Here is a 26,787-nt window from a genome sequence, read left to right as displayed (position 1 = left end):
GGGCATCACACACTGGTTGCCTCTTCATTTTCCTCCTTTGCCATGCCACAGTTAATCAGCACCAAGGGTCCCAAGAGTAATTTCTGTATCCTGGGGGGCCTGGATGATGGAGGAAGGGGCCAGGTGCCAAGGAATGCAGGTGAGGACAAGCATCTTCCTTAGAGCATCCAGAGGGAACTCAGCCTCAAAAGAGGGACGGAGGGAGGAGGGTGGGGCCCTGGTGTGTGTCACACTTTATGGGGGCAAGACATGATTGCAAGAGGGACTTTACCTAACAATTGCAATCAGTGTAACCTGGCTTATTGTACCCTCAATGAATCCCCAACAATAAAAAAAAAAAAGAAGTCTGGGACTGTCTTACAGGGCTGAAATCAAGGTGTTGTTGAGGCTGAGTTTTACAAAGGAGTTTTACAAAGTCGGTTTGTTTTGGAAATGTTTGCTTGCCATTCTATATCTATCATCTTCCCAACTCTTGAAAATAACCCCTTTTCCCTTTCCTTTCTAGTAATCAATTCACATCCTCCCAGTAAACCCCAAATCATAAACATCCTCAACTCTTCCAACATCTTCAACAGCCACCAGACTTCCTCTCTATCCTATGCAAAAATAATTTCCAAACTCTTGACTAATCAAATTGAATTATTTTTAGTGACTAAATTCTTGGCTTTTTGCCATGTAAGAATATTTTAATATAAATTATTATGTACTATCACTATCCTTTCAAAAAGAAAAGGCATCTTGACACAAGGAAGGTTGACAGATAATCTCTTAAAATCTCTCAGAAGTTCTTAAAGTCAGTACAGCTTTATGAACATGACACCTTCTCCTTATTTTTCTTTGCAAAGATCCGCACTTGGGAAGTAGTTCTGGTTGAACTGCCTTGTCACTGAAACAATTCATTCATTCCATTCAATTTATTCAGTCAGTAACAAACATTTGTCAAGTTCTAGTATGTGCCAGTTGATGTGAAGTTGGCTCCCTGAACACATAATTCATTCAGCAAATGTTTCTGAGCACCTACTATGCTGGAGAAATCAGGACCAAAAGGAATCTTCATTCTCAAAGTATTTATAGTTAGTTATAAGGGAAAAAAATCACAAAAAATTTTGAGTGAAAGGTCTTAATTAGGGTCTATGTACAATGTATATATTTCATCTGGTCTTTGAACCCCTATAATTTAGTGTATGTGTGCAAATTTGACATTTATGTGCTTGATCTACATCTGGCTCCACTATTAGACTGTAAGTTTCTTGAGGACTGTGATCATGTCTGTACTCAATGGATATTTTTGAGTGAATGACTAATAAATGTTCTTAATTAGTCATTGTGATGAGCCTGACATTATCATTAGAATCAAGTCCAAATTCTTTTCCAGGGCATCTTAATGTGTTCCACAATCTACTTATTCAGCAAAATCCCACTGGTCCCCTCTCGTTCTATGATCTAGTGCACCTGGTAGTTCTGTTCCTAAATAGGCTCTATGATAAGTTTCACTCATGCAGCTTTCCTCCTTTGGGATATCTCCCATCTCCAATCTTTCCACCCTTCGCCTCATTACAATTGACTTTTCTGCCATTCTTCTTTAAAGCCTCAACTCAAATCCCCTTTCCTTTATAAAGTATTATGATCAGGTTCCCTAGAGAGAAGACTCTGAGAGGAAGATTAGAGCACAGGAAAATTATTAGGAGGATTAACACCAGTGGAATGGAAAGAAAGGAAGAAGACTGAGCAAAGGAGAAGTTGGGTGCAACACAATCTCAACAAAGACCTTAGCCAACCCACAAGGAGCTTTCAAGCTGAGGTGGCCCTTCAGGATTGCTCCATGCTGCAGTCAGTGGTGAGGCCTTTTATTCATGCATCAACCAGTCATTGGATGCAGACTGGCCCTGGAAAGAGGTGTTGGATGGAAGGGCTGATGGCATTCTCTCTCAGAAATTAGAGAAATACATGTTTCAGGCCTTAAGGGTGATCTGGGCAATGGGCACAACGTACACTACACCAAAGTCCTCAAATTTTCACACCGACCCAAATCACATAGAAGCTTGTTAAAACGCAGATTGCTTGGCCCCAACTCCAGAATTTTCGATTTAGTACATCTGGGGTGGAACCTGAGAATTGGCATTTCTAACCAGTTTCCAGGTAATGCTGACCACACTTTGAAAACCACTGCACTGGAAGCCTCAAGTCACATAATTTCTGACCATTCGCAATGTCCTTACTACTTGCTGTCTTATGCTGTGTTATTTGTATGTATCATTCTTTTGTAAGTTGCATCCTTTGGGGAAGCAGAGCTGTACAGATCATGTTATATTTTATGTTTGTCACAAGCAAATGTATGGAAAGCAGGGGATGGACTCTGAGAAGAATGGGGACATGATCATTCTGGCTATAATGAGAAATGGCTTGCAATAGGGGGAAAAAGAGATTTGCCAGAGAAGGTTCAATTAGGAGATTAATGAATAATATTAGTCCAGGGAAGAGTTAATAAATAGCAGCTTGGACTAGTGAATATGGAGAAAAATAAATCCAAGGAGTATTTAGGAGGCAATAGTGACAGGCCCGGGATTCAATAAATGTATGGGATGAGAGATGGCTTGAGGTTAAGAGTGACTCTACAGTTTCTGGTTGTGCAACTGGATATACTGAGAAGTCATTTCATGAATGCTGGAAGAGAAACAGCTTGTAGGACATGAGGGCCTCTTACAACTTTTGTGGGTTTGTTATTCCCAAAAGTATAAAGTTGCAAATGCTTTTTTAAAATAACTTAATTGCTTCATTTTTCTTTTTTTCTTCCACATAAACATTGGTTTTCCCACACAATATTCTTTTTTTTTTTTTTTTTTTTTTTTGAGACAGAGTCTCACTATGTCACCATGGGTAGAGTGCCGTGGCATCACAGCTCACAGCAACCTCAAACTCTTGGATTTTAAGTGATTCTCTTGTCTCAGCCTCCCAAGTCTGGGACTAGGCGCCCACTACAATGCCCGGGTGTTTTTTTTTTTGTTTTTTTTTTGTTTTTGTAGAGACAGAGTCTCACTTTATGGCCCTTGGTAGAGTGCTGTGGCATCACATAGCTCACAGCAACCTCCAACTCCTGGGCTTAAGCGATTCTCTTGCCTCAGCCTCCCGAGTAGCTGGGACTACAGGCGCCCGCCACAACACCCGGCTATTTTTTGGTGGCAGTTTGGCCGGGGCTGGGTTTGAACCCGCCACCCCCAGCATATGGGGCCGGCGCCCTACTCACTGAGCCACAGGTGCTGCCCCCCACACAATATTCTTTGCATTACATGTATGTGCAGTAGCTTTTGCCTTTAGAGAAAGTATCTTTGAATATTTGATCATCAAATACTGATTGAAAGTCTTATAAGAGAACACCTTATTCTGAACTGACTATACTCCCCGCCACCCCTACCCACCCACCCCCGCCTCCAAACGTAACAAAGAACAACATACAGGCTGGAATTATTGCATATTTGTTCTCCTCAGACACAAACTTTGGCCATTATGACAATCTCCTGGTCTATGGTGCCCTTCTAGCTTTGGTATTCTTAGGTCCCCACTGCGACATTCGGCTGATTTTCTTCTATCTCTGGTAGACGTGGAGTCATGCTTTTGGTCAGGCTGGAAAGGAAATCCTGACGTTGAGGGACCCATCCAGCCTGGTCTTTCAAAGTCCTGGAATTGTAGGTGTGGGTCAAGCACCACTATTGCTCCTGTCCTTCCATTTCCATCCTTATTCTTCTTCTTCTTTTTTTAAATCTTATCCTTTATCCTCCCCCTTTTTCTCTTTTTCTTTTTTTTCCTCCCTCAGGCTCTTTTCTCTTCCTTTTGAACTTATACCAAAAGGACACCTCAATACCTAAGCACAGATAAAAGGTAATTCAAAGAGAAAAAGGAAGAGAAGAGAAAAAGTAGGAGAAGGAAGCAGACAAGAAGAAAATACTCATGAGGAGAAATCAACAGAAAACCCCTGGCAACATGAAAATCCAGAACAGAGCAACTCCACTCCCCAAAAATCATGAGGTAGCTACCACAGAGGACTCCACCTATAAAGAAATGATGGAAATGACAGAAAGAGAATTAAAAATATGGATGGTAAAAAAATAAGAATATTTTCCAAAAAGTGGAAAATAACCAGATGGAAATCCAAAAACAAAACCAAATAAAGGATAAAAGATATGAAGAAACAGAAAGGAAATATTGGAGCTTAAGAAATTGAAGAGTCAATCAGGGAACTTCAAGATACAGTACAAAGTATCAATAATAGATTAGACCCTGGAGAAGAAAGAATCTCAGAGCTGGAAAAGAAAGACTGTCAGAGCTAGAGAATAAAGCTCTTGAGCTAACACAGGCAGTTAAAGAGTCAGAAAAGAAGAGAGAGAAAGCAGAATGTTCACTCAGAGAATTATAGGACTTCATGAAGCATTCATATATATGAATTATAGGTATCCCATAAGGAAACAACAACACCTCAGAGGAATGGAAGCTGTACTGGAGATAATCATAAATGAAAATTTCTCAAGTATCACAAAGATTCCAAAATACTCCTTTCATAAGGATATCAAACCCCAGGTCATGTCACCTTAGAGCTTTTCCAAGACACATTGTCATGAACCTGTCCAAAGTCAAGATTAAAAAGAAAATTCTACCAGCAGCCAGGAAGAAGTGCCAATTGATCTACAAGTGCAGATCCAGCATGTTGATAGCAGGCTTCTCAACTGAAAGTTTTCAAGCCAGAAGAGAGTGGTCATCTCACTTTAACCTTCTCAAATAAAACAATTGTCAGCCCAGGATTCTGTATCCTGCTAAATTGAGCCTCAAATTCAATGGATAAATCAAATATTTTACTGGCATGTAACTAGTGAGGAAATTTGCTACAATAAGACCAGCTCTACAGCAAATTCTCTGACCTGTTCTCCACACTGAACATCAAAGTAAACACCCAGAAACTAAAGGAACTAAAGGACAAAACCTAGGTTCCACAATGATGCAAAGGATAAAACTAAGCAATGGACTTTCAAAAAGTAAGATGAAAAGAACACTACACCCATCAATTCTTTCAACAAATGTAAATGGCTTGAATTGGCTGAAGAGGCACATGCTGTCTGACTGGATAAAAAAGCACAAGCCATACATACACTATCTCTGGGAAACACACCTAATCTCAATGGACAAAACAAGACTTAGGGTCAGGGCTGGAAAACAATATTTCAGGCAAGTGAAAATCAGAAGAAAGGAGGGTTTTCAATATTATTTTCAGATACAAATGGATTTAATGTAACTAAAGTTAAGAAAGACAAAGATGGTCACTTCATACTGGTCAAGGGAACAATACAATTTCAATTTTAATATATATGCCTCTAACTTAAATGCTCCCAGATTTGTGAAATGGACCTTAATTGGTCTGAATGATATGCTATCCTACAACACCATATTACTGGGGACTTTAACAGCCATCTGACATGACTCACACTCCAAAAGAGACCTTATCTTAGGATAAAAATCAAACCTCAAAATTAAAAGAACTGAAATGATACCTTGTATCTTTTCAGACCACAGACAATAAAGATGGAATTGAACTCCAGCAAAAAGTTTCAGCCCTGGTGGTGCCAGCCCATAGCTCAGTGGGTAGGGTGCCGGCCACATACACCAAAGGTGGCAAGTTCAAACTCAGCCTGGGCCATCTAAAATGACAATGACAATTACAACAACAACAACAAAAAATTGCTGGGCGTTGTGTCAGGCGCCTATAGTCCCAGCTACTTGGGAGGCTGAGGCAAGAGAATCGCTTAAGCCAGCGGTTCTCAACCTGCAGGTCATGACCCTTTTTTAACAATGAAAATACATCGCAGCATTAGGAAGGTTGAGAGCCACTGGCTTAAGCCCAAGAGTTTGAGGTTGCTGTGAACTGTGATGCCAGGGTGACAGATTGAGATTTTGTCTCAAAAAAAAAAAAAAAAAAAAAGTTTCATCACCACACAAAGGCATGGAAACTAAACAACTTTATGCTGATTGACAGTTGGGTCAAGGAAGATATAAAGGAGGAAATTATTAATTCCTTGAACATAACAACAATGAAGCCACAAGGCTACCAAAACCTGTGCAATACTGCAAAAGCAGACCTAAGAGGGAAATTTATTGCATTAAATGTCCACATCCAAAAACAATGATTCTCTTGCCTCAGCCTCCCTAGTAGCTGGCACTACAGGTACCCACCACAACACCCAGCTATTTTTGTTTGTTTGTTTGTTTAGCAGGCCCTGGCCGGTGCATGTGGCCTGCACCCTAACCACAGAGCTACAGGTGCCAAGCCTCCAATATCAACATTAAAGAAATTCAACGCTCATGCATTATAAAACTTCTAAGGACCACAAATACTTTAAATCAGAGAGAGAGGTGCAAAAAGTTGTATTATAGAAGTTAAAAGATCAAAAGCAAAAGCAAAGATAATTCTTTCAAGCAGCAGTAAGACTTGGAAATAATGCCACTAAAGCAACTGATAACACGGCTTATATATTCAGGGGGAAAGGAAAGTCATTCAATGATGTAGGAATTATGAAAGAAAGCACTGTCCAAGTTATAGGATATTGGCCAGGCATAGTGGGTCATGCCTGTAATCCTAGCACTCTGGGACAGGGCAATTGCTTGAGCTCAGGAGTTGGAGACCAGCCTGAGCAAGAGTGAGACCCCCCATCTTTACTAAAAATAGAAAAACTAGTTCGGCATTTTGCTGAGTCCTTGTAGTCCTAGCTACTCGGGAGACTGAGGCAGGAAGATCACTTAGGCCCAAGAGTTTGATGTTGCTGGCACTCTACCCAGAGCATGGAGTGAGGCTCTGTCTCTAAATAAATAAATAAACAAAGTAATTGTTTGAAGCTAATAAAGATCCAATTGAAATGTGGAAAATGTAGAATACCCACGCCTTCAGCAACAAGTCCAAGTAATGCTTTCTTGCTTTTCAACCACTTAACTGCTGTGAATCTATTAATACATTCTCCTACCTAACCTCAATCAAGATACCCTATGGTCATGAATGACTGATAACTATCTAGAGAACCAACTCAAACTGTGGACCTCCAAGCTGCAACCAAATATTCCAATGCTTTCCAACAAAAAGCGGACACAACAAAGTCATTAAAAGGTTAACTTTAAAATCATCAAATAGTTTTCATTTTTTGAAATTATTAAATACATTGTAATTAGATTTTTATAAAATAATACACATTTTTAAATATATCTCATTGAAATTTCTTGAGTGTGGTCTTATCTGATTAAAGCTAAAAAACGTGGCCTTCCAACGTGAAAAGGTTTCGCACCCCTGGTTTAAGGTATATGACAAGCATTCATTAAGTCATTGGCTACTAGAGAAAGACCAAATGAATTCACTCCCTATTTTAAAACTTTTTTATTTCTCATCTTCATTTAAAAAATTCTATTTCTTTACCAATAAGCTTGTACTTTTGTGGCTGGTTAGAATCCTTGCCACCTTCCCCTGAACACTGCTACAAATCATCAAAGTTGAGAACAAATGCTATTTGTGCTTTTTTTGAAAACAAACAAACGAAAAAACCTAACACAACATTGATTTGAAATACTCCAATTCCAGTTTTATCTGGTTCTTTTACAAATAGTTCCATTGTGAGAACATACAAGGCAATAGGTAATAACTTACCCTTTAGTACAAAGCCAATTTGCTTATGGGACATAAAAGTTCCAAAGCTCCAATTTGACATTGTAGAACCCACAGGTTCCAACAAAGAAAGCACATGCCACATGTAACTTAAAGGGATCACAGCATCCAGAAGTTACTAGCAAGTTGACTTTAGGTCCCCAATACCAACAGATATTAAAAGCTCATGTCATTTAGCAAAATTATATTAAACCTTCACTATATACCAACTATTGTTGAAGTGCTTCAATACCATGGAAAAGCTTTTTGTTCATTGTTTTTTAAAGGTACATTTAAAAAAAAAAAAAATCACTCCTTAGTTTCATGTGGCTGTTTTCACTTTAAGGCTTACTTTACCCTGGACTCCAATCGCAGAATCGCAGCACGGAAGGTTTCTTAAAGAATGTGAAATGAGAGGCCTGCAACAGGTCTGTGCCAAGGGAGTTGCACAAATTTTTTGTTTTGTCTTCCTACCAACTGGTTTTCTATTATTCTAGAAATGAGTCAAAAAATCAAGCCTAACCCAGAAGCACCACCCCACCAATGTTTCCTGTATTGGAGCCACCAAGATGGACACACTAGTGACTCCCAGGAGCAACTCTCCAAATCAAAAGGCTCCCGGCAGAATTTTTCTAGCAACCATTTTCTCCTTATTCACCTACAGGAGAGCTCAATATAATTCAAGGCTTCACTTTAGTTGTATTAACTAAAGCTTTCAAAAATATCCCCCAAATATGGAGAAACCTCTGTAAGCTGAGCACCCAAGAGACCGTAACAAATTGGTCAACATATGAAAGTGGTCAACATAAGGAACTAGGCCTACTGGACTGACGTGTAAATGTGGTGCATGTCCAGTCTATGAAAATTAGGTCACCTTAAGGAGGTGGTCAATGTAGACAGGTGGTTAACTATGAAGGTTCTACTGTATTTCTAATGCAACCAGCCAGGCACGATTGATGCAGGGACCAGCTTTGAGAACATCACTTGGAGCTGGAACACAGGAGTAAGGAGGTAGATGAGACTAACACATGAGGTCCCTGACCTTCAGAATTTTTAACTTTCAGGATCACATGAGATCAGAGGCATCCCCAACCACATCATATATATAGGAAAGGTCAGCATTACTAACTCATGGAGGGGCTCCAGATCCCCAAACCACAGGGAGAAAAACAATGTGGCAATGACAGGCAGTTAAGAGGTCACTATAGATTGTGAGAAGAGAGGGGAGTGGAAAAAAATTTACTTCTGAAGACTGATTTCATTAACAGTGAATCATTTTTGCCGACTGGAGTCATTTGCAATGAAGGCTGGACCAATTAGCATACCCCCCAGGCTGCATTTTAGTCACAAGCAGGTTTATGTTTTATGTGGTGGTTTTCGCTTGGGGGCTTGCTTCAACCCTGGACTCCAGTCCAGCAGACCTCAGTTTGATTTTATTCATCTCCCCTGACATCTATTCCGCAACTCTACTCAAGAATTTCTCCTATGCTAAGCTACCTTGGTTTTTCCTCAGATTACTTTTAACATAAATGAAATGCCGCAGATTCACTGTTCATGGGAATGTAAGTTAATATAGTCTTTTAGGAAGGCTATCAATATCAAACATGACTTAAAATAATCATATGTTTTGACATAGCAGTTATATTCCCAGGAAGTTTTTTTTCTTTTTCAACTCCTAGAAATTTATCCCGCGCAAAATATTTATACAAATCGGCAAAGATGTTAAGTAGGTAGAAATGAGTTTCTTGGAAAACTTATTAGCAGTGAAAACTGAACTAACCCAAATAGTCAACAGTAGAAGAATGCTTAAATAAATTAATTAAGCTATTTTAAAAATTAATTAAGCTACACCTATATAGTAGTTATACTATTACTGCATTTTGCTTTATAAAAAGCATACATGCTGGGCGGCGCCTGTGGCTCAAGGAGTAGGGCGCCGGTCCCATATGCTGGAGGTAGCAGGTTCAAACCTGTCCCCGGCCAAAAAAAAAGCATACATGCTGCATATGTGTGCTTGCTATGCATATGTACACATAGCATATGTGTGTGTATATATTTATAAATCATTGTATTCAATATCTACAATATACACATATATTTAGTACATGTTTGTAAATACATAGAAGAAAGTCTAGAAAGATAGACTGTTGATGGTTATCTACCAGGATGGATTTGGAAGAAGAGCAGAACTCACAGAATGAGGAGCTTCTAAGAACATTTTGCTTGTTTTTTTCAGTTTCTAGTCCTACCCTGTGCATTTTATTGCTCTGATAATGAAAAAATCGTAATCAAGATTTTTCTAAAGAAACTGGATAGGCTCAGCACCCATAGCACAGTGGTTACAGCACCAGCCACATGCACTGAGGTCGGCGGGTTCCAGCCTGGCCAGGGCCAGCTAAACAACAATGACAACTGCAACAAGAAAACAGCCAGGTATTGGGGTGGGCGCCTATAGTCCCGGCTACTTGGGTGGCTGAGGCAAGAGAATCGCTTAAGCCCAAGAGTTGGAGGTTGCTGTGAGCTGTGATGCCACAGCACTCTCTAGCAAGGGCGACATAGTGAAACTCTGTCTGAAAAAAAAGAAAAGAAAAGAAAGAATCTGGATAGTTAGAAATTAAATAATTCTTAATAAAGGTAGTAGAAGCTCAGAGAATAATCAGAATGAAAAGAAATCATTCGACTGTTCTCTTCCCCTCTGCAGGTCACATTCTCTGTCTTCTCTTTCAAAAACTAGCGTTTGGAACAAAGATCGGAGAACAATTCTTTTACCAATGGAATAAAGGATTGTGACCCCTCCCTTTTTACTTCCTCCTCCAAGCCTTCCTGAATAATGGGTTCTTCATTTGACGGGAGAGGGAGAGAGAAAGAAAGAAAAGGGAAAGGAAGGAAAGGGAAGAGAAGGAAGAAACAAGAAAGGAAGAAAGAAAAACAGCAAAATTAAAACGCCCAACCTCGCCGCTAGAGGGGGACACCACACATAAAACCACTTTAAGCCGCCAGGACACACAAAAGAGCTCACCAATGTGATTCAGTCTTTGATTTGCCTAATGTCCCAAAGCAAAGGGTTTTGTTAATAAATACAAAATTACAAATGTGAATGTGTTTCCCATATATGAGGTTCCCCACCCCACGAACTGAATATTTACAAATGTTCCGAAACAGAAGCTGATCAGTTGGAAGCTGCCCTGAAACTGCCTATTGAGAAACAAGGCCCTGCTTCAGCAAGCAAGAAACTTCAGCCTCCCGTAGCAAAGGCCAGGGGAGTCCATCTTATCAAAGAAAGTCCTCAGGTGTACTTTTTCAGACTGCTACTGAACGATCGTGATGCAGCTCGCTTTCCTTTCATTCTCCACACACTGATCTCAGCTGTCTTTATCAGCTGCCTGGTAATGCATCTTTTCTTCTTCATCATTTCCAGTAGATGAATGTTTCCCAGGCACTGGGCTTTCTCCCACCCTGCCTCTAAAAAAATCCACTTATTAGGGTAACATAATTGTCTTTGTAAAAAGAAGGGACAAGTTTTCCGGGGAGGGAGGGGTGATGAAAACACACTTTTCAAAACTGTCTGGTCTTAACCTTGGCTATCTCATTACCATATTGAGAATAATTACTGTGCTGTGACTAAGTACCAACCTTCAAATTTTGCAGTGGACTTAAAGCAAGTCAAAGGTTTATACACAGACCACTCTACACTGACAATTTTAACTCTCCTGTCTTAAGTCTTCTAGAAGAGATTCCACTTGGGCGGCGCCTGTGGCTCGAAGGGATAGGGCGCCAGTCCCATATGCTGGAGGTGGTGGGTTCAAACCCAGCCTCGGCCAAAAAAAAAAAAGAAGAGCTTCCATTTAATTTTCAAAATCGGAAGAACAAATAGGTTTAGTAACTTGCCTAAAGTCACAAATCTAGTAAGTGGTAACAACAGATTTTAAACCCAGACAGTCTGGCTCCAGAGCCAATGTTCTTAACCACTGATCCATTCCACCTTCTCACTCCTGGCCTTTTTTCTCCTTCAGGCCATCTCTTGCCCCAGAAATCTCCTCTCTTCAATCCACCCCTCTCCACCCCAAACTCACAATAAAACGACGTATGCGGTGATAAAGTAGAGAGCACAGAAGCCACAGAACTGGTGTGAGTCCTGGTTCTGCCTCATTCAGCTGTGTCACTTGGGGCATCCTGAGTCCTAGTTTTCTAAGGGCACACTGGAAATACCAAAAATAACCAGTTCCTCTCAAGATTGCTATGAAAATTAAATTAGGTCACGTACATAAAGCATCCAGCACAGTGCCTGGCACCTATGTATGAGGTGACTCAAATTGATGGCTGTAAGGCAAACCAGCCCAAAGAGGAGGTAGAACAATCATAATTTATAGCACAACGAAGACAGTCTACCAAGAGAAAGTGACATGTACCAGAAAGTAACACCTTTCTCACTGGCTTTATAATATAGCGACTATCTGAGGAGAAGACAGCTGGTGACAAGCAGGGTCCCATCGCCATGTCACCTATAACAGCAGTAGGGACCTTACACATTGCATACCTAATACTTGCAAAGCCCTCCTGGGGAGTTCTTCTATCCAAAGTGATTCCAACTACAGGAATGCTCAGGGCAATCCATGCCCAGATTTATCCTTTGGAGGATGGGACCATTATCACTGTCTCTGTGAAAAATGTGACAGCCCATGGAAGAGCCTCTCCAGGCAGCGATTCCTCTTTCTGACCCTTCCAGAGTGACTGGCTTCAGCTACATTTTTGGTGGGTCTTCTTGGGGCCTGGGAAACATATTTACTTATGCATTTAATAGGTCCCCAAAAACAAACAGGAAGGAATTCCTTCTTAACAGTAAACTGAACCTACTCTTGTAGTCACTTACACCCAGTTCTTCACTCTCTTCAGAAGCGATAGAGAAGGGCTGATCATTTCCTTCTAAGACATATTCAGTATTCTTAGACCCTGCTTTTCTCCTAGATGAAAAGCTCTCAAATTTTTCAGTCTCGGGATGCCTTTACATTTCTAGAAATGATTGAGGGCTCCAAAGAGCTTTTGTAATGTGAGTTTTATCTACAGATGTTTAGAATAATCAAAATTAAGACTGGAAAAATTCTAAGACATAAAAATATACAAGCTCATATTCTGTGTGCCATCAGGCTACATTTCATGTAGTCTATGGAAAACGCTACTATATACTCATGAGATAACAAAAATGAAAAAGGCAAATAACATCTGCATATTATTAAGAAAATGGTTTTGACTTGTAGATATCCCTGGGGTCCCCACAGACCCCCACAGACCACATTCTGTGAATAGCTGAGCTAGATAAAAACTACTATACCAGTAGTAGTAAGTCCTGTCTGACAAATCTTAAACTGTTCTCTTTTGGACATCCTCTTGATTTTTATTTATTTATTTTGAAGACTTTACTCTGTTACCTGGGCTAGAATACAGTGGCATCCTGATAGCTCACTGAAACCTCAAACTACTGGGTTGTTTTTTTTTTAAGCTATCCTCCTGCCTCAGCCTCCTAAATAGCTTAGACTACAGATATCTGCCACAATGCCCAGTTTAATTTTTTCGTAGAGATGGTGTCTTCCTATGCTACCCAGACTGGTCTCAAACACCCGACCTCAAAGGATCTTCCTGCTTCAGCCTCCAGAAGTGCTAGGATTACAGGCCTGAGCCACTGTAGCTGGTCTCATCTTGAATTTTAAATCTGGCAATTTATAAATTAAAAACTAGATCTCAGACCAGTAATCTCAGAGAAGGATTGAATGAGAAGGAAGAATTTAGATAACTGGGCAGAGCTACCTAAATATTTTCTAAAACCAAAATGCAAATTAGTACTAAAAACACCACAGAAAACATAGGCTGATCAACAAATGATGGGCCAACAGGCTGCCCTCCCTCTTCTTTTTTCCTTCTTTTAAATTATTGTTATGACCACGAATGACATTTCATCAGTATTGAACCTGCCACAGGTTTTTCATGTGGTGGATTTACGAGGAAAAGCTTCAAAATTACACAAAATATGTAGCAGTAACTAGACCTAATTCTCCTTTTTAATGAAAACATGGTGGGACATACAGACCACACTGGATGAGGGTCTTTCAAATTCAGTACTAACACAACACAGGTCTGGGGGTCAATCATACAAGCTTTTTGTTTATTTGACATGGGGGTCAAGTTGAGCTTTCACAGGCAGCCTCTTTGTTTTTACTCTTAGTCCATCTGCTCTGTATTATGGCTGGAAATCTGTGGCGCAGCAGGACCATCTGGTAGTACCTCCTCTTCCTCCGCTTTTAATAATCATATTCATAATAGTAACAACTACCTAATAAGTACGTATTCAAGTACTTTGTGCTAAACGCTGTATTTTTGCATTATCCCCTATCTCTCCACAACTCCAAGAGGTAGGTATTATCATCTCCATTGTATTAAATACCTTACAGCTGCAGCCCCCAACTGGGCCATGGACCAATCCCAGTCCTAGGGCTATTAGGAACTGGGCCACACAGCAGGAGGTGAGTAGTGGGTGAGTGAGCTAAGTTCATCTGTATTTACAGCAGCTCCCAATCAATCGTTTGCATCACTGCCAGAGCTCTGCCTCCTGTCAGGTAAGGAGCAGCATTAGATTCTCATTGGAGCTCCAACTCTCCTATAAACTGCCCGTGCCAGGGATCTAGGTGTGGGCTCCTTATGAGAATCTAATGCGTGATGATCTGAGGTGGAGATGTGCCTGAATCTTGAAACCACTCCCTTACACACATACACCAATTGGTGGGAAAGTTGTCTTCCATGAAACTGGTCCTTGGTGCCAAAAAGTTTGGGGAGCATTGACTTAGAGGAAATTAATTGCCTGAAAGTGGCACAGTTAAGCATGTGGTGGTACAGGGATATGATTCCAGACGATCTTATTCCAAGCCCTCTACACACAAAGCTAAACTGCTTTTTAAAGATAGCAACTGAGGAGATTAAAGGGACATCATTCCCATATCACTTAAGGGTAAATAAATCTTATTTGGCAAGGGTCTGGGGCAGAGAAAAATATTACAGACTTTGAAAAATCAACCAACAGGCACAAAGTAAATGTAGGTGAACCTTTTATCAGTAGCCACCTGACAAGGAAAGTCTTATCTGTTTTCCCTGGATAGTCTTTCAGCTGGTTTCACTTTTCCCCTAAGCTCTGATTCAGAGCTTCTAACATTACTCTGTTGAGGAGCCAAACTGACATTGTGGAAAAGAGTTACTCTGATCAGTCTTCCTTTTTCCTCAGCAAAGAAAACAAGGAGACTTTTTTTTGTTTGCTTTTTTTGTTTTGAGACAGAGAGTCTCACAATGCAGCCCTGGGTAGAGTGCCATGGTGTCACAGCAACCTCAAACTCCTGGGCTTAAGCAATTCTCTTGCCTCAGCCCCCCAAGTAGCTGGGACTACAGGCGCCCACCACAACACCTGGCTAAAAACAAGGAGTTTGTTAAGCAAGGCCCAGGGACAGAAGAGCAATCCTATCTGACCACCAGTTATTCTGAAACGGAATTGCCTTCTTGCCTGACAACTGTGACTAATTCCAAAGGCCCAACCACCCTTCTCATAATGATGACTTTTGGGACCAATTACCATGTAGGGGCAGATTAGAATCTGATCTGAAGCTGAAAAATTCCACCCCTTAGTACTAATCCCTTGAACTTTTCCAATCCTAAATAGGACAAGTTTCAGAAATGAGCATTTCTAATTTTACAGCCTACCTGAATATTGTCTGTAATGCTTTTGCTTAATAAAAAAATTAATTAAACTCCTGCTCTAATGGTCTAAATACAAGAGTCAGAGGAAGGAAGGCGTTCTGGACAACTGCCAAGGCTCGATCTGAGGCCCTTGGAGTTAATAATTTCCACAGTGTTCTAAGCATTTGAAACTACAAAGGCCAGCTTTCACTAATAGCACAACTGATTCTGACAAACCCATAAAAACAAATCCTGCTCCAGGGCAGTTTGTATTCCAAAGAATTCAGTTTTAATAAATAAAATGAAACTACAGTCAAGAAAGTAATATTTCTGCTATTTTCTATTAATCTGCAAATTTAGTAGTAAGTGCTAAAATTAATGAAAATAGGCTGGCCTTGGCTCTGCTGAGGCTACTTCTGGCTGTTAAATCATTCTAGGTCAGGCGTCTTCAAACTTTTCAACAGGGGGCCAATTCACTGTCCCTCAGACCATTGGAGGGCGGGACTATAGTTTAAAACCAAAAACTATGAACAAATTCCTATTCACAGTGCACATATCTTATTTTGAAGTAAAATCAAAACAGGAACAAATACAATTCACACCGCTTCATGTGGCCCACGGGCCGCAGTTTGAGGACACCTGTTCTATCTAGGTGGATGGGATGGCTGTGGGGAGTGGAGGACAGGAGTCTCCTAAGACATTTCTAAGTAAGATGAGGTCCTTGGGTAAGCCACTGCCCTTTCTCACACTTGCACATTTCTTACTTGTACATGACTTACAGATTACTTGATCCTTGTACACGTGTACAAATGTAACGTACAATTACTTGCACATTACTGATTACTTGATCAGTCATTCTTCAGATACACACAGAAGAGATTTTGTGCTCTATGAAAGGAATCAACTCTTCCTTTCTAGGTTGCCAACTGGTCTCCACCCATGGGGGTTGAATCTGGCTGCAGAAACAAATGATTAGGTCTTCAGCTGCCCGACAAGGGAAGTCTTATCTCTTTTCTCTGCTAGCCTGTTGGCTTGTTTCTCTTTGCCCCTAAGTGTTGTTTCAGAGTTTTCAAACATTACTCTGTTGAGGTGCCAAACTGATACCTCAGTTTACATTTTTTTTTTTAAATTTGAATTGGTTGCCACCGCTAAAAACTCAGAAGATTTCAAACAAAAATGCAAATTTCCAACTACTCCTGGAAGCCAAGATGATGAAGCAATTCCAGGCTGGCATTTCTGCGTGGCAGCCACTGGGTGAGAACAAAGTGGTGGCAGCCCCTTTAGAATGGGCACCACTCACACACACCCAGCCTGTGTCTCCTGTCAACACTTCCTGCCTCCTTTGTTTCTCCTGCTAGCCAGGCTTCAGGTTAACGCCATTATGGAGGAAGGGAAGAGGGAAAGAAGGAGGGAAGAAGGGAAAAGATACATGAGGGAGAGAGGAAAGAAAGGAGTGAAAGAAAGGGAGGGAGTGAAGGAAGGAGGGAGAGAAAGAGGGAGGGAAGGAGGGAGAGAAGCAAGGAAGGACACATGCAAAATAACCATTTAAAAAAAGAAAAAATAAAGGCCCGTGCGTGCCTCACTCCTATAATACTAGCACTCTGGGAGGTTGAGACCAGTGGATCACCTGAGCTCAGGAGTTAGAGACTAGCCTGAGCAAGCACAAGACTCCATCTTTAAAAATAGCCAGGCCTTATGGAGGACACCTATAGTCCCAGCTACTTGGGAAGCTGAGGTAAGAGGATCACTTGCGCCCAAGAGTTTGTGGTTGCTGTGAGCTATGATGCCATGGCAACTCTACCAAGGGTGACAAAGTGAGACTCTGACTAAATAAATAAAGAAAGAAAAAAAATAGACCCCGCACTAACAATCTCTTATATAAAATTCCCTAAGTTTTAGAACAGAAAGCACCATGGTTATGGTGTTTTATCAAATATTCCTTTTGATAAGTCAACTACAAATTTTATTACATGCAAAAATTTTATTTGCAGCTTGAAAACTGAGAATTAAAAACATGATCTTTTTTGAAAGTTTATTATCAACGAGACTAGAATTCTGGGATTCTCGTGGATGAAAAGCCATTACCTTAATTTTTGTCAACAATAGTATTCTCAGTAAAGATAGCCCCTAGAAAATAGAATTTTCCAATAATCTATTTTGCAGACATAATAGTGGAAACCTCCCCACTCCCCACCCTAATCAACACTTATTACAATAACCAATACCTTCTATTTTGTATTTTTTTTCTTTAAAGGTCATATGGACAATTGAGATGCTTCGTCCAAAATAAGGTGGGGGGTAGGAGCAAAGAGAAATTAAAAAATGTCTATATTGAGGCAGATCTGTATTACATTTTAAGCTGGAGGCTGAGTCATGCGACACCGAGGTATCTACGTAATTTGATGCTTTCCAAGAAGGAAATGTCACTCTTGATTATCTCCCTCCCCTTCCCACTCCGACTCATGTTTACCAGCTTTAAGGAAAAAGATACACTTCAAATGTCATGTACACCACTAAAAATAAAGCATTTGATCCAGGATTCTGGATCAAAGCAGATTTGAGGACAAACTTCAAATTCCCTCCACACTTAAAAGGGGCAAGGAATGAAGAGTCAGAATCAACTCTACATGTAAAAGCTTTTTGGGTGGGGGAAGATTTTCGATACTAGAACTGGCAGAAATGGTCTGTTCTGCTACAAGTATTTCTTTAATGCAGAAATAGCACATAATTAGTAAACAGAGAATGGAGAACATGGAATGTGGAAGTCATGTTGGATCACATGTGGTGTCCACCATCTCAAGCGTTTACCGTATCTTTGTGTTAGAAACATTCCAATTCTACTCTTTTAGTTTTTTTTTTTAAATTAAATCATAGCTATGTACAATAATGCATTTATGGGGTACCATGTGCTAGGTTTATATACAATTTGAAATACTTATGACGGAGTCTCATTATGTCGCTCTTGGTAGAGTGCTGTGGTGTCACAGATCACAGCAACCTCAAACTCTTGGGCTTAAGCCATTCTCTTGCCTCAGCCTCCCAAGTAGCTGGGACTATAGGCGCCCACCACTACGCCCAGCTATCTTTAGTTATTTTTAAATGTATATTATTATTATTAGCTATGGTTGCTTGATTGTGCTACTGAATACTACATCTTATTCATTCTAACTTATTTTGTACCCATTAACCATTCTCCTTTTTTATCTCACTCCATCTCCGCTTCCTCCACTACCCTTACCAGCCTCTAATAACCATCATTCTACTCTCTAACTCAGAGTTCAATTTATTTTTTTGAGCTCCCACACATGAGTGAGAACATGTGATATTTGTCTTTCTGTGCCTGGCTTATTTTACTTAACAAAATGTCCTCCAGTGAAATGTATTTTCAAACAATCAGGCACAAACTTTCGTAAAATTTAATTGAAAACTCTAGCAATATATACGAGACTGCCCCCCCCCAAAAAAAATTTAAAATCCTATAGAAGCGCCTTTCTTCAGCGCATGTAGTGTGGTCTACTTAGTGGCTTCAAGAATTGCTATACTTTCCACTATGTTAAGTTCTCTGAAAAGCTAACAGTGCAGGTAAAGATGTTGCAAAGATCAGTGTCCACTTGAAAAAGATCAATTGATGAAGAAGTTTACACCCTGGATCAGATTTTTACTTTGATGGAAGAGATCTTGGTGAGAAGAAGCCTGTCTTTACTGACTTACATCTTAGAGACTGAAGAAAGAGCTTCAGGTTTAAGGCTACAAATGCCAACAGAGATTAAATTGAAGTATTTTGGGGGGAGGGAGGTTCTTAGTCTCATTTTGTCACCCTTGGTAGAGTGCCAGGGCATCATAGCTCACAGCAACCTCAAACTCTTGGGTTCAAGTGATCCTCTCACCTCAGCCTCCAGAGTAACTGGGACTATAGGCACCCACTACAACACCTGGCTATTTTTAGAGACAGGGTGTCACTCTGGCTCAGACTGTTCTGGAACCTATGAGTTCAGGCAATCCACCCACCTGAGCCTCCCAGAGTGCTAGGATTACAGGCATGAGCCACCACGCCCGGCCCCTGAAATACTGGTTTTTATTAGGATGGTAATTATTCTGTTAGTTGCTCTGGTACAAGATATAAAGTTCCTTAGCTTTTGAGTGATCTTCCTCTACCCCTATTTTTCCCTTATGTTCATATTTTTTGAGTCCAGTTTTGCAGAGGGTCAGGTTTTTCAGGAATATGGCAATGAAATCAAAATTATTATGCTGCCATTTCGTTGGTCTACTCATATGTCAGTATGCAGCATTATAAAGTGTAGTAACTAGAGCTGTTTGGTGTACCCTAGACATGTGGTTCTTAAATGAAAGGCTTGTTAGGATCTCATTTTAAATGCTTTCTAATATTCTGCTGCTGTTAAAAATGTAATTCTAAAAATTTTGCCCCAAAACATCCCCAAATATTTACGCAATATAACATTAATTAACCAAAAGAAGAATTCAAAATATACACACTATAAATATATTGATGTAAAATACATGCAGGTGGGAGGCAACAAGTCAAAACAGACGGCACTAGAGTAGCAGTGACTTTAAAAATAAAATATCTCATTTCCTATTTCCCACAAATGTTTGTTTCTTTCTTTTGCCTGGGATTAATCATCAATTGTTTTTAGAGAAACAATTTATATCCACAAAATGACTGGACAACAGATACTGCTGAACATGCCAATAAATGTTAGCAGGCTAAGCACAAAAGTAGCTATCAAGTATTTGTTAAACACTTAGGAATATTATTTGACTTAATCATTTCTTTCAAATGACATGCGAGAAATGGCTTAGGAATTTCAGGATGGGATCCTGACAATAGGGACCTTACACTGGAAGTCATCACTCTAAAACAAGGTGCTTTCCTGGCATGTGAAGCAGCTGACAGGACCACCAACTGGGGCAACATCCTTGACCTTGTATTATCTGCTGGAGTAAGACTGAGCCAAATCATAATAGGGTTCCCAGCAGAAGAGTCTAGCTTTTGGGAATACAAATTCCCACAGACTACCCATATATCAAATTTATCTGCTAGCTAATTTTCTAGCAAATTTGACACACAAATATCCCGATTCATTTCTTTAAGAGAAACACAAAGGGGAAAAGAGAAAAGAAATGGATGAGAGTGAGGCCTGATTTAGCAGAAACCACTTTATTTGACATAGTGCATGACTCAAAGCATCTGATATTCCATAGACAACAAGATTTCCTACTTCTCTATTACAAAATACTCGATGATACCTGAATATACCCAATTCAAGGTCCTGGTTCCTTTTCCCTACTTCCAGAATTAAACGGGTTTCCCTATTTAGCACATTTTACATTCACCGAAGGCTTTGGGGAGAGGGGAAACAGGGCTTATAACTGCCCCTCCAAACCAAAGGCACTTAATGTTGAAAGATAAAGCACAGTAGAGTCACCCCACAGACATTCTGTGTGTTCAGACTCCTAAGCTCTAGCAAACCATCACTGGCCCCATGGGATACACCATAGCAATGTACAAGAACACAAAGTGCAGTATGAATATAAAGGACTCATCACCACCCCCACCCTATTCTGAAAATAATATGTAAGAGAACTCTTACTTTACATGATTAGTATCACCCAAGGTTCACATATGGAAAAAAATAGCTAAAAAATAATCTGCCATAAATTCTCACTATGAAATCACAATATATTCTGATATCACTCTTAGAATTTGAGAGCGGTCATGTTGTTCACCCTTGTTTGCTGTGACAGGGCTTGGAGGCCCAGGAAGATCAAGTGTTGGACCCCAGAGTCTAACCCCTGGGGCAGAACCTGGGTAGGACTCAGGCCTCCCGAAGCCTCATTTAGGGATCCTTCACTCCCCTTTCTCTTTAAAAGACTCTCCAAAGATGCACCACACAATAAAGCACGTGACCGACACAGGTCAGCGATTTGGTCCCACACAATGGTTCCCTTGGCCACTGGGCAGGGATGTAACCCACTTTGGAGTGAGAATTCTTTGCACGATCATTCAAAGTTCTGAGGGAAGCCCAGTGCAGATTAGACATGACTTCTTGGATTTGGAAAGGCTCTTCTCGGCTATCAGTCCATGGTGGGCAGGTGGTCGGCTGCACAGCGGAATCCCAGATTTGAAGAAGAGCTATCAGGTGTGTTCTGGCTTCGAGCAGCACAGCGATACCTATAGCAGTAGGACTGTGCAGATAAAAAGGCGAGGTAAGTGTTACTGGAACTGAGGGCTCTAAACTGTCAGATGCATGTTACACAAAAGTACCAGCCGTTCAGAAGTTATGCCCACCAATGACAGTGCTTCCCCCACACCCTCCTCTCATGGATGCTTAATGTGGGTGCTTTGAAAAAGGCTGTACATTCGAGAGCTATCCAATGTCCTTTACCATATAAACATAAAATAGATACAGTACAAAGATGTTGGTGTTAGCATCACTTACAACAGTAAAAAAGAAAAAATGCTAATGATCAATTATTGTAAGTTTAGACACATCCATATGATAGAATAATAAGCAGCCACTGAAAACTGTGTTTTCACATAATAGTTAATGAGAATGTTAAAAGTCAGAAGATAAAAGTTATACATGTAATATGAATTCAATCTAGGTAATTATACATTAACAAAGGGGGGAAAAGATCGGAAGATTTAGAATGTACCACAAAGAGTACAGGAGTTACTCTCCAGCAACTGGGTTTCATATTTCCTACATATAAATTTTTTACATTAAACCAAATAACAGAGATAGATGGCAGTTGAGAAACTATTAAAAGTAACATTAAGATATATCATTTACTATCCAGTGTCCAGTAGATGGGCAAAAAATTAAACAGCAAGCCTAGGAATACCAAACGTAGGAAAGGCTATAAGAAAACTTTTTTTAATACATTGGTTTGGGAATTTAAATCATCATAACTCACAGAACTATTCATTTTGGGGGCTTGTTTTGTATCTGTGTCATTGTATCAGAGCAAGTCACAAGTATACACATATGCACACCAACACAGACCTCGAGCAACCAGGCGTGGTGGTAGCTTCATTTGTTACTTCATTTTTTAATAACATCCCAGAGAAACTAAATGAGTTACCCAAGACTTCAGGGTTCTTAAAGATCTAACTATGGTGTTCTTGCTTCCCTAGCAAGATTCTGTATTCTTAGAGGGAAGGGTACAACATCTTCTGTCTTCTTTTTCCAACATCCAAGTCACACACTCGCACAAACAAAAGAAAGCCTGACACGTATGGTCACCTAAGAAGCATTCAGTGAATAAAGGATGAATTACTTGCTGCAAACACTTCAAAACCTTTCAGATTCTGAAAAGTAACCATGCATGGAACTCTTGCATGGCAGAGAATGAAAGCAAACGAGTCATCCTGTGTACCATGAGCATACATGCGGAGGTGGCCCAGTGAAACTCAAGTCCCTGACAACTGGCTAAAGAAACTACACAAAGAATTGTGTAGCATTGGAACTTAGCAGAAGAGAGAATGTGGGGGTTGGAGAAATCGGTCAGCATGTAAGAGGTTGGTTTTCTTCCTTAAATTTTAATTATTCTCTTATCTCTCACAAAAGTAAAGTGCTTCTAATCTTCATAAAATTATCTCTGAAGTGGACATGACAATTCTCTGGAGCACTTGAGAAAATAAGATGCAGTGGCCATGCTTTGTCTTCTACAGATACTGAAATAATGGCAACCAATTTTCCCATTTTCCTTGTGGCCAGCGAAGAATATAACAAACATCATCAAATCTCAGGCAGGCAGAGGGAAGTTGAATTTAAAATGTGTTCACTGACGTAATAAAAGTTGATGGCGTCTGCTATTAAGTGTGATCCACATGCAGAGGAAACTGTCAAATACCTAGAGGTGGCCATGCAGGAAGACACAGCAACAACCTCGCTCCATGCAGAGCCTACTCATGGCTGCACCAGGGCTAAACTCAAACAACAGTGCTTCGGTCTTCCTAGAATCAAGCGCCTATGGGTTAATTCAGGGTCCCATGAAACCAAGCATGTGTCATGAATTCCACACTGCAGCAGGAATCAAGTTCAGGGGAGGCAGACAGATGACATGAACGTTCTTGTTCTATAACCCATGACCAAAAATAATCAAGCGTTTCCTGGTTGCCTGCTGTATGTACCCATGCCCAGAAAGGGTCTTGTCTTGCTGGAGATCACAGGCTGGTGAGGAACAGATTGTACATTAAACAGCTACAAGACATACTAGGGTTAAATAATTCTGGGGTTATTAGTAATGGAGGTGAAGGAACTGTCCCTTATAAAATGCCAAAGTCTTTAGGATACTTTTTTGGAAGGCACCCTTGACCTGCGTGGGATTTCTGTGATTATGGTTCTCAGCCTTCAGCATACATAAGAATGGCCCGGAGAGCTTGTTTAAATCCATATTCCTAGGCCATGCACCCAGAGTTTCTGACTCAAGAAGTCTAGGGTAAGGCCTAAGAACGTGTATTTTTATCAAGTTTGTAGGTGCTGCTGATGCTACAGGCCCATGGGCCACACTTTGAGCCCTGCTTTATAAGATTTTAAAAGGAAGAAAGAAGGGATATCAAGTGGAGAAAATGACATCAGAAGCAGGAAAATGGAAAAATTCAGACAAAAAGATATCAAGACCATAGCCTGATCATGTCCGAGCACGGTTTATTTATTCATTAAATATATGAGAGCTTGCAGTATGCTGGATGATATTTTAGGCATGAGGGATACAGTCAGAACCAGACAAACAAGGTACCTGTTATCAGGGAGCTGACATTCAACAGAGAGTAGTCAAGACAATAAAAATAATAATAATGAACTTTAGCTTGTTCTGGTAGAAGTCATCTGGGAAGAAACTAAAATAGAGAAAGAGGATTGAGAGTGACTAGGTGGATACTTCAGATGGGGTGGTCTGGGAAAGCCTCTCTGATAAGGTGACATGTGGGCTGAGTTGTTCAAAGATAGGGAGAATGAGAATTCCAGGAAAAATGACTGCTACAGAGATGGTTATAATGAACAGGAAATGTGGGTAGATAAATAGGATGGAGTCACGTTACAGACTGTCTTCTCAGCAGACAGGAGTCGCGGCTTGGTACAAGGGGAAAGCTGTGATAAGCAAACATTTTGCTATTTAACCTCAGCAAAGGTGAAGCCTTCCTGAATCTGTTCCCTCATCAACAAAATGGTGCTATTAGTGGAATAACTTTAGCACACTTCATCTTTGTCTTTACATAAACAAGTAAAGCACCAGACACTTGGATGGCCTTATCATCTTTACGTTATAATGAACATAAAATTCAGTCACAGAAACTAACTTTGCCTGTCTTATCTAACCCCTGGGGCAATCTGTTTCCTCACTACAACAACAAAAGCATCAGTCAGCTTCTAAGCAGGTCTTGGAGAGCTTGTGTTCAATGGCAGGAAGATAATAATAACCCTTTGAATGTGGATACATATTTGCTACATGAATGGAAAAGCTGAGCGATTTCTCTGAGGATATAACACAGAACTGAGGTTTTTGTTGGATGGCGTATCTCTATCCACCACTTATCTCTTATTTAACAAACTATTTTAAAATAAGATGTTCATATGCCACAAAACCCAGGATATGACAACTCAGATGAGCTGTTGGTATCTGTCCGGAGCACTGTGTTGAGAAGGATTCTGTGGCTGTGAACATAATCATAGAAAAGAGATCCATGATATATAAGAGATTTTTACCATGGCCATATCTGAAGAACCTGGTATATACAGAATAATTCCATTCTTGAAATAAAGTGCACACAAAAAAAATTTGGTAGAATATGACCACCAGTTTTCTTTAGGCAGCAGGATGATTTTTATTTCCCTTTTTATCTTTAATTTTTATGCATGGAAATGTTTTCTTTGTGTAACAAAAAGCTTAAAATCAGTGACAACAAAAGGAGTTAGTTCTTTATCAGATCACAGCAATCCTTGAGGCTTTCAATTAACCAAAATGACTATGAAGAACATTATGAAAGTTAGTGGTGGGGGTCAGGCCCATCAGCCAAGTCACACCACCACTCCATTTCAAATGCATTCATTCACTCAGCAAACATTTATGAATAAGTCGTTCACTTTACATTCCAACTAACGAAGCACATAATTAAAGAGGTAAATGGCCTGATTATGAATGTCCTCATTGCTTTCTTTTTTCCAGTTCTACTTTTAGAACCGTAAGAAGTTCTTAAGAATGTGAGGTCTTTATGTGGCTGGAAAATGGGTCATTCTATTAATTAAGAACAGGGAAAGTGGGAAGGACCTGTTTTAGTCTTATTTCATCAAAATGTCTAATTACTGTGTGAACTTGATATCTACATCTGTTCCTGGACTTGGGAACAATCCATTTAAGATAAGGACTTACCAACCTTGGGGCTTTGAATTCAAGTGGAACAGCAATATGGTTTTTATGAGCAGAAGACTTTTGGGGATAAAAGGGATTTTTAAGGGAATTGCAGTTCAAATTGAACAAAACCATTATAGAGAACTATGCATCAGAACTCAGGTCTCTTGATTTCCCATTCCTTATTCTTTTTTTTTTTTTTTTTTTGAGACAGAGTCTCACCACGTCGCCCTCAGTAGAATGCCATGGCATCATAGCTCACAGCAACCTCAAATTCTTGAGCTTAAGCAATTCTCTTGCCTCAGCCTCCCAAGTAGCTGGACTACAGGTACCCACCACAATGCACAGCTATTTTTGTTGTTGTTGTCATTGCTTAGCTGGCCTGGGCTGGGTTTGAACCCGCCAGCCCTGGTGTATGTGGCTGGCATCCTAACCACTGAGCTACAGGTGCCAGGCTGCCACATTCCTTGTTCTTGATACTGACAGTAGACCAATTCTTTTTGCACTTCATTTTGGCATAAGTAAGGATTTCCTCAATGCTAAGGGTTGGGTGAAAGACATCCCCAGGATTAATCTAATAATATCAACAATAACAACTAATATTTCCAAGCACTTAACATGTGAACTGCTCTAAGAACTTCACATATATTTACTCACTTAATCCTACAATAACCCTGTGAGGTAGATATTATTAGTATCTGCACTGTACATATGAGGGGAAACTAAGGAACAAATATGTGCATAAGATCACATGGTTTATAAGTGGTAGATGGTCCCATTCCAAAGTTTGTGCTCTTAACTAGACGGCATGTTGCCTCACAGTTTTTCTTTCTGTGTCCTCATCTCCTTATTGAACTTATACTTTGGGTAGACTTTCAAAAAGTTATGAATGATCATCAGCGTTTTCTTCAACTAGGCAAACTGGCCCTAGCCCATGATCTAAAACAAGTTATCTTGGCTCGGCATCCATAGCACAGTGGTTACAGCGCCAGCCGTAAGCTGGCAGGTTTGAGCCCGGCCCAGGCCTGCTA

The 26,787-nt window shown here is 40.2% G+C and overlaps 1 protein-coding gene across 1 annotated transcript in view; it reads right to left on the bottom strand.

Moving 5' to 3' along the window:
• Positions 1–20,540: 20,540 nt before the first annotated feature.
• SUMF1 (sulfatase modifying factor 1) overlaps positions 20,541–26,787 on the bottom strand; it is a 114,594-nt gene continuing 108,347 nt past the window's right edge. Inside the window, exon 9 of the mRNA XM_053599389.1 lies at positions 20,541–21,589. Within this exon, the coding sequence (XP_053455364.1) occupies positions 21,479–21,589 (111 nt within the window). The 3' untranslated portion in view covers positions 20,541–21,478. The remainder of the gene's footprint in view (positions 21,590–26,787) is intronic.

The sequence above is a fragment of the Nycticebus coucang genome, chromosome 8, assembly GCF_027406575.1.
Source record: "Nycticebus coucang isolate mNycCou1 chromosome 8, mNycCou1.pri, whole genome shotgun sequence".
NCBI classification, from domain to species: Eukaryota; Metazoa; Chordata; class Mammalia; order Primates; family Lorisidae; genus Nycticebus; species Nycticebus coucang.
This window is presented reverse-complemented; position numbering and strand designations above follow the sequence as displayed.